This window comes from Lactuca virosa, chromosome 1, assembly GCF_052849685.1.
Source record: "Lactuca virosa cultivar CGN04683 chromosome 1, Lactuca_virosa_CGN04683_v6, whole genome shotgun sequence".
NCBI lineage: Eukaryota > Viridiplantae > Streptophyta > Magnoliopsida > Asterales > Asteraceae > Lactuca > Lactuca virosa.
In genome coordinates, this window is record NC_136426.1 from 52,896,852 (window position 1) to 52,912,485 (window position 15,634).

Sequence of the window (15,634 nt, forward strand, 5' to 3'; positions counted from 1 at the left end):
GAGAATCAATTGGGCAGGAACATCAAGATGCTCCGATCCGATCGAGGAGGAGAGTATCTTAGCATTGAGTTCCTTGACTATCTTAAGGAATGTGGGATCGTCTCACAATTGACACCTCCCAGAACACCACAGTTGAATGGTGTAGCTGAGAGGCGCAATCGAACCTTGTTGGATATGGTTCGTTCCATGATTAGTCGAGCTTCGTTACCAATCTCTTTCTGGGGGTATGCCTTAGAGACTGCCGCCCATATCCTTAATCTAGTCCCTACTAAAAAGGTTGCCAAAACACCTCACGAGATGTGGACTGGGAAAGTTCCCAATTTGGACCACATCAAGATTTGGGGTTGTGAAGCTTTCGTGAGGCGTGAGACTCATGATAAGCTTGAACCTCGAAGTGAGAGGTGTATTTTCATCGGCTACCCACAGAGATCCTTTGGTTACCTCTTCTACAGACCCAGTGATAATGTGGTCTTTGTAGCAAGAAGAGTAGTCTTTCGTGAGAGAGAATTCATAAGCCAAGGGGACAGTGGGAGGCAAATTGACCTTGAAGAGCTTCAAGAGTCAAGTGGTGAAGGAACCTCAAATGCTATCGACCAACCTGAGGAGGAAACTCCTGTTGATCCGATAGATGAGTCTGTACCTCCGAGACGTTCCACTAGGGTGAGGAACACACCTGATTTTTATTATGGTTATCACATCACCACTGAAGGTGATACATTTATTAGTGATAGTACACTAATAGATTTGGATGAACCTAATAATTACAAGGAAGCCATGGCAGGCCCTGAGTCTGCTAAATGGAAGGAGGCTATGGACAGCGAGATTCAGTCCATGTATGACAATCAAGTTTGGAACTTGGTTGACAATGTACCAGGTCGTAAGACAGTTGGGTGCAAATGGATCTTCAAGAAGAAGACCGACATGGATGGGAAGGTACATACTTACAAAGCGCGACTGGTTGCGAAGGGCTTTACTCAAACTCTGGGAGTTGACTATGATGAGACCTTCTCACCAGTAGCTAAGATTAAGTCTATTAGAGTATTGTTAGCCATAGCTGCATTTCATGATTATGAAATATGGCAAATGGATGTCAAAACCGCTTTCCTTAATGGAAAGTTGGCTGAGGATGTTTACATGGCTCAACCAGAGGGTTTTGTCGATACAAGATACCCTAATAGAGTATGTAAGCTTGATAAATCCATTTATGGATTGAAACAAGCATCTCGCAGATGGAATCTTTGCTTTGATGAGAAAGTCAAAGAGTTTGGCTTTTCTAGGAGTGATGATGAGTCTTGTGTGTATGTCAGGGCTAGTGGGAGCATAGTTAGCTTCTTGGTGTTGTATGTGGATGACATACTTCTCATAGGAAACGACGTCCCAACCTTGCAGGAGGTTAAGTCCTGGCTTGGGAAGTGTTTCGCTATGAAGGAACTTGGGGAAGCTGCCTATATCCTAGGGATAAGGATATTGAGAGATAGGAGTTAGAGACTAATTGGACTTAGTCAAAGTACTTACTTGGATAAGGTGCTGAAGAGGTTCAACATGCAAGAATCCAAGAAAGGAGAATTACCAATCCAGAGTAATGCCAAGCTGAGTAAGACTCAGAGTCCGAGTACAGAGGCTGAGATAGCTGAAATGAGTCATATACCATATGCTTCCGCTGTGGGCTCGATCATGTATGCTATGACTTGTACTCGCCCTGATGTGGCCTTTGCTTTGAGCATGGTCAGTAGATATCAAGGGAACCCTGGCAAGGCACACTGGACAGCGGTAAAGAACATTCTCAAGTATCTGCGGAGGACTAAGGATTGGGTCCTTACCCTCGGAGGCAGTGATGACTTGAGAGTGGAAGGATATAACGATGCTAGCTTCCAGACTGATAGGGATAATTTACGCTCTCAGTCAGGCTGGGTCTTTATCCTAAATGGAGGGGCAATTACTTGGAAAATTTCCAAGCAGGAGACAGTAGCTGATTCTACTTGTGAATCAGAGTACATAGCAGCAAGTGAAGCAGCTAAGGAGGCGATATGGCTAAAGAACTTCATCGGAGACCTTGGAGTTGTACCAGCTATAAAAGAGCCAATGGAAATTTTCTGTGACAGCGAAAGTGCGGTTGCTTTGGCTAAGGAACCAAGAGATCACGGGAGATCTAGGCACATTGACAGAAAATACCATTTCATCAGACATCGAATAGAAGAAGGACTCCTCGTGGCTAAGAGGGTATCATCAAATGAGAACCCGACAGATCCCCTCACGAAGGGACTGAGCAGGGTTAAGCATTTACAGCATGCGAGGCGCATTGGGCTGAGGGATGATATTAGTTTCAATAATTAGATTCCTGAAACTTGTAAAATGTAATTGACATTTGATGATAAATAAAAGTTGTTATTTATTTATGAGTAAGGTGTTACTATCTTGTGTTGATTGTTTACTATGTTTCAATTTTGCATGTTTTTACTTCGAGAATAATTATGTAATTATTCAAACCATCCACAGTCAGTCAAACTTTGGAAGTAAGTATTGATTTAAGACTGTCATGAATTTGGCTTGTATGATTTGTCTAAAAGTGCTTTGGACAATGCAATGGTTGCTACAACATTCATGAGTACTCATAAGGGCTGAGTATTGGATCCAACCCACGCTCACTTGCATCACTTCATGGAATTTATCTCGAGTGATCGTGAGACGGTAATATCATATAAATCTTCAAACCTAGAGATATGAGTTGTTGACTATGAGTTGGTTATTCATTGATTGCACGAAAACGCATTGGTAACTCGATGTCATAAAACGTGCCTTTGTGAATAATTCAACAAGTAGTTAGTACAAGCATATCAGTCGAAGTTTATCTGTTCCTTCTAGAAATAGAAGCGATATATGGGCCCCTCGATGATTTGGTTTTGACCTATGTACTGGGCCCGGTCAGAACCTAATTGATGTGTTCAATTTAGTTCTATGTCGAAACAAATCAGAGATCGAGAAACAAATGCTGGACAATAAGTAAGACCATGTTCCATGTGTTTGTCCGGCTGATATCATGAGAATAGAGGATTATATGATCACTTATCTTAAATGGCGTATCATCATCATCTCAGTTCTGAGAGACTTTGAAAGAGCTACGATTGCTAGTCGGATTTTGAAGTCATATTTGCAAATATAGTTATTAGACTTATCCAAGTGGGAGACTGTTGGATATAGTGTCTAAGTCCATAACTTTATTTGGTATGTACTTGACCCGACCCGGCATGGTCCATTTGGGTTGCATGGCATTGCAATACTTGGATAGACTAAATGAGAGAATAAGACACTTATCATTATTAATATATTATAAGTTCTAATATATTAATAATAGTATTATTTAATTAGTATTGATCAAGTATTAATCTAGTATTAATTTGGTGATCAAAGTGAGACTAATTAAATATATAGGGTTGATTATGACAATCATCAATTCTTTTATGGTGGATTAATGATCCATGGTTTATGGGTTATGGATGTAACCATATGGAGCTCCATGGATAGTCCATGGGAGTTACAAATCCATGGGTCATGGGAAATCAAGAGTCATGACAATTAAGGGCATTCATGTGTAAACCCTAATTGTGACAACACTATAAAAGGAACCCTATGGCTAGCAAAAAGTGGACCTAGTGGACATAGTGTTACTAGAGAGGGCATAACCAATTTTGAGTGCTAGAAGTATTCTCTCAAGTTATTCCAAGTCTTGTGGTGTTGTGTGAAGCATTTGAGGCACAACATTTGGGGTGCTAGGCTCACAAAGTCTTGAAGGAATCCAAGCAACAACAAGGTATGTATTTCTACTAGTTTTATGTTTTATGTAATCCCCATGCCATGCTAGTTAGGAAATAACCTTGAAAAAGAAATTTGCATGTATATAGAGAAAAAATAGATTCAAGGTTATTAGGGTTGCATGTACACTTAGGAAGTGTTAGAATGCTCAAAACCCATCAATACAGCGGCTCCATATTGCAGATCCAAGCTTCTAAGGCATGTTTATCACGTAAAGTTGCAAACTTTACGTGCATACACGACTCTAAAGGCTCTTAATGACAAATCCAAGCTTATAATGGAGTTTTACACTCAAGGAAGGCTTCATACATGACCAAGCTCGAAACTTTATGAACCTAGAACCCAAGAAGGGTCCAGATCTGAAATTGCAACTTCAGATCTAGCTCATACACCACAATATCATCATACCCAAGCCAAAAATAACCCTAAACCTCACCCAAATGAGATCTAGAATGAAATGAGGTAAAAGTGATGAATTAATACCTTCAATGATGCTAACTGTGGTAGATTTCTGATCCCCACACTTTTCCTTGCTTCTAGCCTCTTGTCCTCCAAGTTCTTCTTTTCAAAGATCCACCTTCCAAAGCTTAAACACACAAGAAGGAAACACCACACGGATTAGGGTTTTCTGGACTCTCAAGGGACTGTAAAGAGGCTGAAGGAGGCTTATGATTCTTTAAATAGGGTGCAAAACCCCGAGATTTAGGGTTTCATCTGCCAGCTCCTACTCGTCGAGTCCCTTCTTGGACTCGGCGAGTAGGTCATTAAAATGTGTTGACTAACCCGCTGCTACTCAACGAGTAGGGCAACCAACTTGTCGAGTAGCCCTTGAAATCAAGAAACTTTATATTAAATCAATACCTGAGAATCGGGGAGTTACAATTATTTTGGGGATAACTGTGTCTACCAGCCAAACAATTTCAAAAGAATGTTTTGTTTGTGAAAAAATATGTTCGTACGGATAGCCAACGCCTTGGAAGGCCGGTATCATTTCACTCAATTTTATACATTTTAAATATTGCTTTTAGACAAAATAAATATATTTTTTACGTATTAAATATATGTTTAGCTATAAGTTTTTTCAAATGTGATATGATGCTAAAGGTAGGTAAGGATTTACAGGGTTGCAGAAATATGTTGCGGTAATTAAACTGATGGCCATGGAGGAATCTCCCGATTCCTTTAACGATTATATAAGAATGTCTGAAAGAAATGCAAGAGAATGTTTTTATAGATTGGCAAGAGTGGTTGAAACATTCAAACCTTCGTTAAATGATATGTGGAAGATGAAGAAAGAGATGGTTTTCCTGGTATGTTTGGAAGCATTGATTGCACACACCGGAAAATGGAGATATTGTCCCACGACATGGAAAGGCCAGTATGCATGTGATCATCATGAAACCTACTTGTTGGTATTAGAGGTTATTGCTTCCCAAGATTTATTGATTTTTCATGCTTATTTCGGGGTTGCGGGTTCCAACAATGACGTTAATGTTCTTGATCAACCATAAATATTAAGCATTCTGTTGTTAGGAAAAGCACCAGATGCTCCTTTTACAGAGGAAATAGAAGTTTGGGTATTACCTTACGAATGGAATATATCCTGTGTATTCCACATTCATGAATGCATTCTGATACCTAGTGGAACCAAGAGATAAATTCTTCAAGAGGTGCAAGAAGGAGTACATAAGGATGTGGAATGTGTATTTGGAGTTCTGAATTCGAAATGACACATAGTTGAACATGTTGCACGACCATATGAGATACAAAAACTACAAGATATTATGTATGCATGTATTATAATGCATAACATGGTGATTGAAGATAAATGTCGAAATATTGCAGAGTACTTGCTTACAGAACCCAGACACATGTAATTTCAACCAGGTACATCCGAATATATACATAGATTCGTTAGTAGTCAAGACGCACAAAAACACATGCAACTTTGAAAAGACTTGACAGATTATACCTATGATGGTAACGAAGATGAAGAATGGTATATTTAGGAAAAATAAAATGTATTTTTTTTCGTCTTGTAATGTCTTATTTTAAAGTTAAGTGTTATGTTTAATTTAAATATTATGTTTGATAAAATTATATTTGTTTTTATAATTATTTTAAAAAATTAACTCTAAAAAAAGAAAAAAGAAATACTGACATGGAAAATATTTGGTGTTATAACATGGTGACCATTTCCTATAATTATTTTATAACACCATGAGTGATGTGGCATGTGAGGTGACACCTTTTTGTTGTTATAACATGCTATAACATGTTGCCCATAACTAGTAATACGAGGAAGGAGAAAAATGAAAAATGTTTAAAAGAAAAAAAAGTCCAATTTAGTCATGTTTTTCAATTGATTTTAATATTATTATATAAAAGGTAAATTTATTTTTATCCTTTTATGAACCTCTAAACACTCCATTTTTTAAAAGAACTACCATTGATGTTTAGAGTCGACGTGGAACACCCTTTCCAGCCAAGAAGAAGAAGAGATAGAGTTTTGGTGCATCATTTCAGCTTGCAAGCCTCACCACCATCTTCTCTCACACACTCTGGACCTTTGTGAGTGTTTTGGTAAAAAAAATGAACAAGTTAAGATCGATGAAAGTGTATGAGAGGTTGTGATCTTTAGAACAATGCAAGTGTGAAATGTAGATCAAAGTGACACAAGTTGTTTGCAAGGAAAGCCCTTGATCCTTACTAGGATCTCAGACATAAAACCTTGGGAGGTGATAATGTTCACCTGCCTTGATGATTTTATTGATCAAAATGTCGATCACAGAGAAAATACAAAGAGTGTAAGTACAAGTGTTGTTGTTCTGCTAAGTATCGTGTGTAGCGTGATGAATACAAGTGATTTATATAGTCTAAAGCTAATAACAAGAACTCCGAAAATTCTAGGATCCTTCGAGATCAACTTATAGACGTTGCTTGACTTGGTCCTTCGGGTTTTTTGCATGGTTGTGACGACTATTCGTTGAGAATAAGTATTTGGCCGGTTATTTCTGCACATTTGAGAAAGATAATAAAGTATATAATCGTTACAACTATTTGGGAAATAATAGTCAGGATCCTGAAGTATGTTTGGGATCTTGAGGTTTGAGGATCCTTATTGTAGTTCAGAGATCCTAGCCCTAACAATTGCCCCCAAATTATTCCTGCGAAATATTTTGGAGTTAGTTTGCTAAAATTCAAAGGTATAATTTAAAAATAAAAAGAGATAAATATGATAAGGGGTTTTGAATTTTAAACCCTAACGGATAGGATTTATCCGTTCAAGAACCATCATAACCAATCTAATCGATCTTTCTCGTTTTTCTGCCATTAACATAAGTAGAGGCAATCGATTTGGGCTATTCCTCCCTGCGCCTTTTAGCTTTCATCTACGAGATTACCATTCGTCTTTGAAGGTACACTTCTCTCTTCTTCTCCTTAATATTCCTTTTACTAACAATGGGCAAGAAAATGACTGTATCTCGTAAGAACATCCTCGCTCCTTCTGAGGATGATTTTGTCGACCAGAAGCTCTTATCATACGCCGAGATTTGTTCTTTAGATAAGGACGATATCGAGTCGTTGAAAACAGTCGACGCTTTTTCCAATGAAGTTGTTTTCAAAACCTTTGATCCAAAACACCAACCTGATTTTGCCTCCTCCTTCTGGGTCTGCTTTCCCAAATACCCCTTTGGTTTGGGTCTGAAATACCCCTTTTCCGGGATCATCTCCAAGTTCTTTGAAGTTACCCACATCTCTTACATCCAAGCCATGCCCATTGTTTGGAGAATCTTGTTGTTCTGGATCGACAAACTGAACAAGTCTAAAGATCTAGATATATGTCTAGCTGAGTTGTCTCATGTGCATGATCTTACTACCTTTGGAAACTACCGTTTTCTTCTTAGGCTCAAATCCCACAAATCCCCTCTGGTTCTGAAAACAAAACATAATGACGGTGCTTGGAAGGAGAAATACTTCTTTGTGCGACGTGATTCGATCCTTGGTGGGGATTCCCTGCCGAAAGTTGTAAAGTACGTTCCCGCCTACGCGTAGATATAAAGAACGTCGAAAACAGAGCTCGTATGCGAAAGTTATGAATTTTAGAATCCAGGATGTGAATCTGCGAGATAAGATGCCGTGGCATGATCCCAGCCTTCCCTTTCTCCCCACGGTCTCGCATCCGATGAACGACGCATCACCCTTCGCTACCCCCCACGTCCGAGGACGAGTACGCCCCGCGTACTACGGTCTTATCCGGTTCCGATACGAGCCACGTGCGAGACAACTGGATGCGAGTTGGCCCCCCTTATCCGAACTACGCCCAACGTAGTTGAGTTGTACACCCAGCGTACGGTCCGAAGTCCAGCCCTATAAATACCATGCGAAATGTTCCGGATTTCTCACTCATTTCTTCATTCTTTCTCTCGCTACTTTCTCTCTCTAAGGTTTTTAACCCCCCTAAAGCCTAGGTGAACCCCTAGCACCCGAGGGAAGCCCCGAGGCTCCCTGAGTCCCGAGAAAAAGGGTCTTTCGGTTCGGAAACGCTGCTCCGAGCAAAGCCCGGTTTTTAAGAAAACCCGCTGTAAGTGAGCTACACCTACACAATTTTTAATATAGCTTCTAATTAATTATAGTAACATTATTAGGACCTTAAAATAATTATTTGGGCTATTATTATGAGTTATATAGAGTGTTGTTTAACGCTTATATAATAATAATAATAACTAGACTATTAATTAGTCGCGGTTAACGTTAGACTAAACCCTAGTGGTATTGATACTAGCTTTTGTCGAGGGAAAATTATTTTGAGATAACGAAGCGCTGTTCAAGTGCAGAGTCACCACCTTTCAGGTGAGTTCATAGTTACTTTCTGCTTACACATAGATATGAAGTATTTTATATAAATTACGTGTTGTGTGTGCATATTATCTGTATACTTGCTATCTATACTGGATGAACGATTTTATACATGTTTTAAACTGTATATATGTATTTTATATCTACAAAATGTGTTGGGTAAAACATGGGTAGATGTAATAGTTGTTGTGTGACAAAATAAAATAATGAGAGGCCTCGTTATAGATGTTATTGATGATCCAGTCATCTAGCGGAGTATAGATGACGACCACAGACTATTCTAGACAGTCTAGTGGAACGCTAGCAGGCTCGCAACCTGTAGGTGTTTATTTGAACTGTGTGTTTACCAGCAGTACTCCATCCCCCACATGGTTGCCTTATTTGACATGAATTGCTGAAGAATCCCCGAAGAATGTGTTGTCACCCCGATGAAAGTCCTTAGACTAGGTCCCTTGTGTTAGATGTTTTAGGGACGTAAAGTGAGGATAACGCGAATGGGTAATCAGGTTTGTTTGGTTTGATAAAGTTAATAAACTTATTTATTGTAGGTTGAAAACCGTATGTGCTCACCAGGCTCCCAAGCCTGACCCACTCAGTTTTTTGTATTACAGGTAGTGGCACATGAGCATAGATGTTTGGATGAGAGATAAGGGATTATAAGCCTGTAAATACGAAATAATGTAGTAAGGCTTATGTTGTACTGTTTATGCTTTTGATCTGTATCGAACATGACATCCTGAGTCTTTTAATGAAATACATTTGTTTGGAAATGCTTTTGATAAATCTTTATCATATTTTGTTTTGGGACAAATTCCGCAACACTTTTATTTAAAATGTTACTCTGATTTTCAAACAAGCATAAACAAAATCGGTCTTTTCTGGCCGTGAAAATGGGGATGTCACAGTTGGTATCAGAGCATTAGTTTAAGCGAACTAGGAATTCGTAGGATTTCTAGACTTAAACTTAGAATGCTAAGCGATGATTGTGAGATGTGAGCACTAGCTTATTTTAGGAAATATGCCTAAAATGCTTTTATGTGCTAAATGTTGTGTGCCTGATATGCCGTTATTTGTTCGGATCTATGGTATGTTGCCGACCGGATCTGGAAACCTTATGTGTTTAGGATTCTAAACGTACGACTACGATATTAGAATTAACATGTAAACGTTTCGGAGCGATAAGGATGATTTGAACGTCAGTCCTAAATAAAGGTCTAAATTCACCTTATTCGGTGTATAGATCAAGATGGCAAGGACCCGTAGCGGAAACGTGAATGCAAATGGGAACCGAGATCAACCCCCAATGATACAGCAAATACTAGTCGTAGTAGAAGTTGCACCTGAGCCAATCACCATGGCTGGAGTACAAGCCATGATGCGGGCTATGTTAGCTGAACAAAGGGAAGAAATGAGGAAGATGATGCAAGAGAATAGGGACGAAGCCACCGTGCCCATTGTGCAACAGGAGCCGATTCCCGAACAATCGGAGGAAGGAAACTATAGTAGGTCAGTGGGCCAAGCTGATCCGCCAGTAAATAGAAGAAACGGCCAAGATGATGGAGTCGAGAGAAACGTATGCAAGTACAAATCTTTTCTGACTTGCAAGCCATCGACTTTCACTGGAAAGGAAGATCCGATCGGAGTCATGGATTGGATCTCAGAAATGGAGTTAGCTTTTATTACATGCGGTTGCAGAGGCAAGCTGCAAACCACTTTTGCAGTACACCAGTTCCGAAAAGGAGCGGTACGCTGGTGGAACACCCTGGGGAAGACCTTGAGCCCCAATGAGCCCCTGCAGCTGACATGGGTGGAGTTTTTAGTACAATTCAAGCGCAAGTACTGCTCAACCCAAAACTTGCTTGAGCTAGAGAACAAGTTTCTGACCCTGAAGAAGGGAAGCATGTCAATCGATGAATACACAAACAACTTCACAGAGAAGATGGAGTTTGCCTTGCGTCTTGTCCCAGATGAGCTGACAAAGATCGACAAGTACGCTAAGGGACTCCCATGCGAGTATGCAGTGCCAGTACGTCAGGCACATACTCTGGAGGCAGCTATCTGGGCTGCCAAGTCTGTGGAGGAGATGATCAAGGGAAGAGCTGCCAGCAAGGTTGAGGTTGGTGAGAAGAGAAAATTTTAGGGGTCTGCTAAACACAACAATAAGAAGAGCAAGTTCAGTTCCAAGAAGTTTGGAGGAGGAGGGAACGAAGCAAAATGGTGCGAGAAGTGCAAGAAGAAGCAATCGGGAAAATGTAGCGAGGAAGTGACCTGCTACAAGTGTGGGAAAACGGGGCACTATGCCAATGAGTGCACCATCAACAAGAGGGTGTGCTACGAGTGCCGTGAAGAAGGGCATATTGCTAACGATTTCCCGAAGAAGAAAGACGCGGCAAGGCCCAACATTCCACCGAAGCCGAAGGCGAGAGCCTTCCAGATGACGCTCGAGGCTGCGAAGGAGGCAGCAGACGTCGCTTCAGGTACCTTTCTTGTAAATGGATTGCCTGCCAATATACTATTTGATTCCGGAGCCAACTACTCCTTTGTGTCGCATAAATTTGGTGGGAAATTAGCATTGCATGTAGAAAAACTTGATAATGCCCTAATTGTGGAAGTTGCCAGTGGCAAGTTCGTACCTGTTAGTAACCGTATTAGGAACATCATCATCGACCTAAACGGAAACGAATTCCACGAAGAGCTATTGCCCATAGAGTTGAACGGTTTTGGGAATAGATTGGCTTAGCGCCAACGATGCAGAGATTCTTTGCAGGAAGTGTTGGATAAGGTGTCTAAGTCCATAACTATTTCTGGTATGTACTTGACCCGACCCGGCATGGTCCATTTGGGTTGCATGACACCATGCAATTGGATAAACTAAAATGAGAGAAATAACACTTATGGTTTATTAATATATTATAAGTTCTAATATATTAATAATATTATTTAATTAGTTTGATCAAGAATTAATTTAGAATTAATTAAGTGATCAAAAGATAACTAATTAAATATATGGGTAGATTATGTAAATCTTCCATATCTTATATAGTGGGCTAAGAGGCTCCATGGATTATCAAGTTGGGTTCCACCCATAGGATGCTCCATGGGAGTTACAAACCCAAGGGTCATGGAAATGAAGAGTCATAACACATTAGGGTTTACATGGTGTAACCCTAGTGTCAACACTATATAAGAAACCCATTCTCCACCAAAATTGGCAACACTAAGAAACAAGAGGGCTAGAGCCGATTTTGCAAGTGTAAGATTCTCTCAAAGTTTACTCCTTTGCATTTGGTGTTGTGTGAAGCATTTGAGGCATCACACTTGGGGTGCTAGGCTTACAAGGTTTCAAGGATCATAATCAACAACAAGGTAAGTTATTCTATCTTTCATTCAAGTTAAAAATGTTCCCCATGTATGCTAGATAGGAATATAACCTTGGAATTAAACTTTGCATGATTATTAGACAAACATAGATCCAAGGTTAATAGGGTTGCATGTACACTTAGGAAGTGTTAGAATGCTCAAAACCCATCAGTGGTATCAGAGCAATGTTCGTTTGTTGTTTTTTTTGTGTGCAAACAGCTTGAAAAAAATCATTTTTCTGTTTTCTGCTCGTATGAAGGTTTGCACATTTGTTGCTGGAAATGGACTAGAAACATTACCCTAAACTGTTTTGATGTTTTAAAGCTTGTTTTAGATGGTGTAATGTTTATGCTAATCCATTTACAATGGCAATTATTAAAATTACAAGTTTTTTTAAGTGTAATTTTTGATTCTTGAAAGTGTTCATATTCATGTTCTTGAACTTATGAAGATTAGATGATCATAGGAATTGTTTGTAACCTTCATGGTAGTTTAATTCATGATCATAATGTGTTTTAATGGAGTCCATAACTTGTCCTCAAGTTATGGAAAACCAAAAGTCTCACTTTTATTAAAGCCATTAAAAGAACACAAGAGTTATAAAAATGAAGAGTCTTCATTTCTATTACTCAATTAATTCATAAGTTATAAGAAATGAAAAGTTTTGGAAGTTTACAAAACTTGCCCTCAAGTTTTGGAACATGTAAAGTCTTGATTAAAACTTTAGTTCCAACCCTTAGAATTTTAAAAGTTAAAATTCAACCCTTATACTTTATAATATTATAAGTTACTAATATATATATGTATAACGTCAAGTCGTCTTACCGCTAGTACGCCTCATTCACGAAGCCAGTCTATAATGGGGGTATGAGGTTGTTGCCTACAAAATGGCAACTTAATGGGTGTGCACTCTCACCCACCGCTTCCTTGATCGGTGGAGGGTCGTTAGCCGAACGGGTAAGACAAGGACTTATAAATTCTCATTAAAAGTATGATGAATATTATAAAGTAACTAAATGCTTTTATTAAATTCCCAATCTTAGTTACTTTAGGAAAATGTGAATAAGGTGCTAATCCATGAAATTACACTTTACACTTTGTTTAAGTCGTTGGTGGAGCGTGTGTGGTTAACCGGCACACTAACTTGGACTTAACAAGGTAGGTAAAGGGTGACTTAAGGTTTACCATAGCATCGGTGGAGCGTGTGTGGTTTACCGGCACATCGATTGAGTGATAAACCTTGAGGGTACCAAGTGATTTGCATGGTTACTTCACACCTCGTTTTGTGATCCTTGGTATCCCAGTCACAAAACTTGGAGGGCACACTCGAGATTGAAACATGCCTTTGAAAAGTTCATTGAATCTCAAAAGAATCTAGGAATTTCTAAGAACCAATTAAAAACCTAATATTTATATTTCGTTTTTCATGGTGGAAATTGGTGAATCGTCATTCACCTACCTTTCAAATATGTTATAGCTTGGATTACGGCATACCTCTTCTAAGTTATAGTATATTGTGATTGGATCCTAGCCTTAATATTACATTTGGGTGTTTTATTAAGGACTCTCTTAATATCTAAACTAATATTTTTCTCTTCTTTCAGATGTCTTCAAACAATGTTGCTTCTGGCTCTAATCCTAATGGCTCCTTTACCCTTATGAACTTGTGTGGGAAAGTCACTTTTGATGGATCCAACTTCAATGAATGGACCAGAAACATCAGGATGATTACCTGCTACGAGGACAAAGAATATTTCCTTGACAAGGAGCTTAAGGAGATTGATGAGACCACTGCAACTCCCCAGGAGATCGCTGACTTCCGGGCACATGAAAGCAATGCTACTAAAGTGGCATGCATCATGTTGGCCACCATGACAGCAGAACTCCAAAAGTCCTATGAGGACTTCTACCCTTTTGAAATGCACCAAGATCTGATGGAAAGATACCATCAAAGTGCACGACAAGAGAGGTATGAAATCATATGCTCTATCATAACAACCATGATGAAGGACGGGGAATCCGTCACGAGCCACATGCAGAAAATGAAAAGGTATGTGGATCGGTTGCTGAAGCTTAATATGAACTTCCCTGAGGAGCTTGCAATATATATCATTTTGCACTCCTTACCATCGTGCTATGATCAATTCCGCATGACATATCACATGAATAACGAAGAGGTCACACTTAGCAAACTTCAGGGACTCCTCAAGACCACATAAACTGGTCTTAAGGGTAAGTCGGTTGTTAACACTCCTACTCCAAACTCCGCCCCGGTTTTTGCAATCAGGAACGCTCGAGGGAAGAAGAGGAAGAGCTCTTCGAAGGGTACCAAGGCTAGGACCCTTGATGGCTCTTCTTCAAGTGGAACCAAGAAAGGTTTCGTCACTCCTTCTTCTGACCCAAAAGAGGCTAAATGCTTCTATTGCCATGAAAAGTCACATTGGAAGCGGAACTGCCCAAAGTACCAGCAAGATGTGAAGGATGGGAAAGTTAAACCCAACCATGCAGGTATTTACACTATCTTATCTAATAACTCACCCCATTCTAACTCTTGGGTCCTTGATACCGGTTGTGGTATTCATATCTGTTCTGATTTGCAGGGACTAAGAAGAAGTGAGAATGTGGAGCATGGAAGAATAAACTTAATCATGGGGAATAGGAAAGCTTTACCTGATACCAAGATTGGAGTTTATACTTTATTGCTAAGTAGTGGGTTTAGTTTAGATTTGAATAAATGTTGTTATTCGCCAGAAATGGCAAGAAATATTATTTCCTTTCATGCATTGTATAAACAAGGTTTCACCTTTTCATTTGATAATGAAGTTGGTTCGATTAATGCTTTCTTTAATAATGTTCTTTATTTTAAAGCATTACCTTGTGATGGTGTGTATGAAACTGTATCTATGGTTGATAACTTAGGAAATAATGTATTGTGTATTGATTCTGTTAATGATAATAACTTGGATAAAGCATCATTATGGCATTGTCGTCTTGGACATATAAGCAAGAAACGCATAGGCCAACTCCAAAAGGATGGAGTATTGGAGTCATTTGACCTAAAGTCAGATGATAGTTGCGAATCATGCTTACTTGGAAAAATGACAAAGTCACCCTTCACAGGTTCTTGTGAGAGGGGTGAAGGTTTGTTGGATCTTATACACACGGATGTGTGTGGGCCCTTTAAACATGCCACAAGGGATACTAATCGTTATTATTTGACTTTTACTGATGATTACAGTAGATATGGATATGTCTACTTAATCAAGCATAAGTCAGAGACTTTTGAGAGGTTTAAAGAGTTTAAACAGGAAGTCGAGAATCAATTGGGCAGGAACATTAAGATGCTTCGATCCGATCGAGGTGGTGAGTATCTTTGTTCAGTGTTCCTCGACTATCTTAGGGAATGTGGGATTGTCTCACAATTGACACCTCCCAGGACACCGCAGTTGAATGGTGTAGCTGAGAGGCGTAATCGAACCTTGTTGGATATGGTTCGTTCCATGATGAGTCGAGCTTCGCTACCAATCTCATTTTGGGGGTATGCCTTAGAGACTGCCGCCCATATCCTTAATCTAGTTCCCACAAAGAAAGTTGCCAAAACTCC

The 15,634-nt window shown here is 39.4% G+C and overlaps 1 protein-coding gene across 1 annotated transcript; it reads left to right on the forward strand.

The window, feature by feature from the left end:
• The first annotated feature begins 4,964 nt into the window (after positions 1-4,964).
• Positions 4,965-5,321, forward strand: LOC145113960 (uncharacterized). Its single transcript, XM_079049992.1, has one exon. It carries the CDS (start codon positions 4,965-4,967, stop codon positions 5,319-5,321), a length of 357 nt encoding a protein of 118 aa, XP_078906118.1.
• The last annotated feature ends 10,313 nt before the right edge of the window (positions 5,322-15,634 follow it).

Coding starts and splice junctions, on each gene's coding strand:
- LOC145113960 (XM_079049992.1), top strand. CDS start 4,965: ATGGCCATGGAGGAATCTCCCGATTCCTTTAACGATTATATAAGAATG.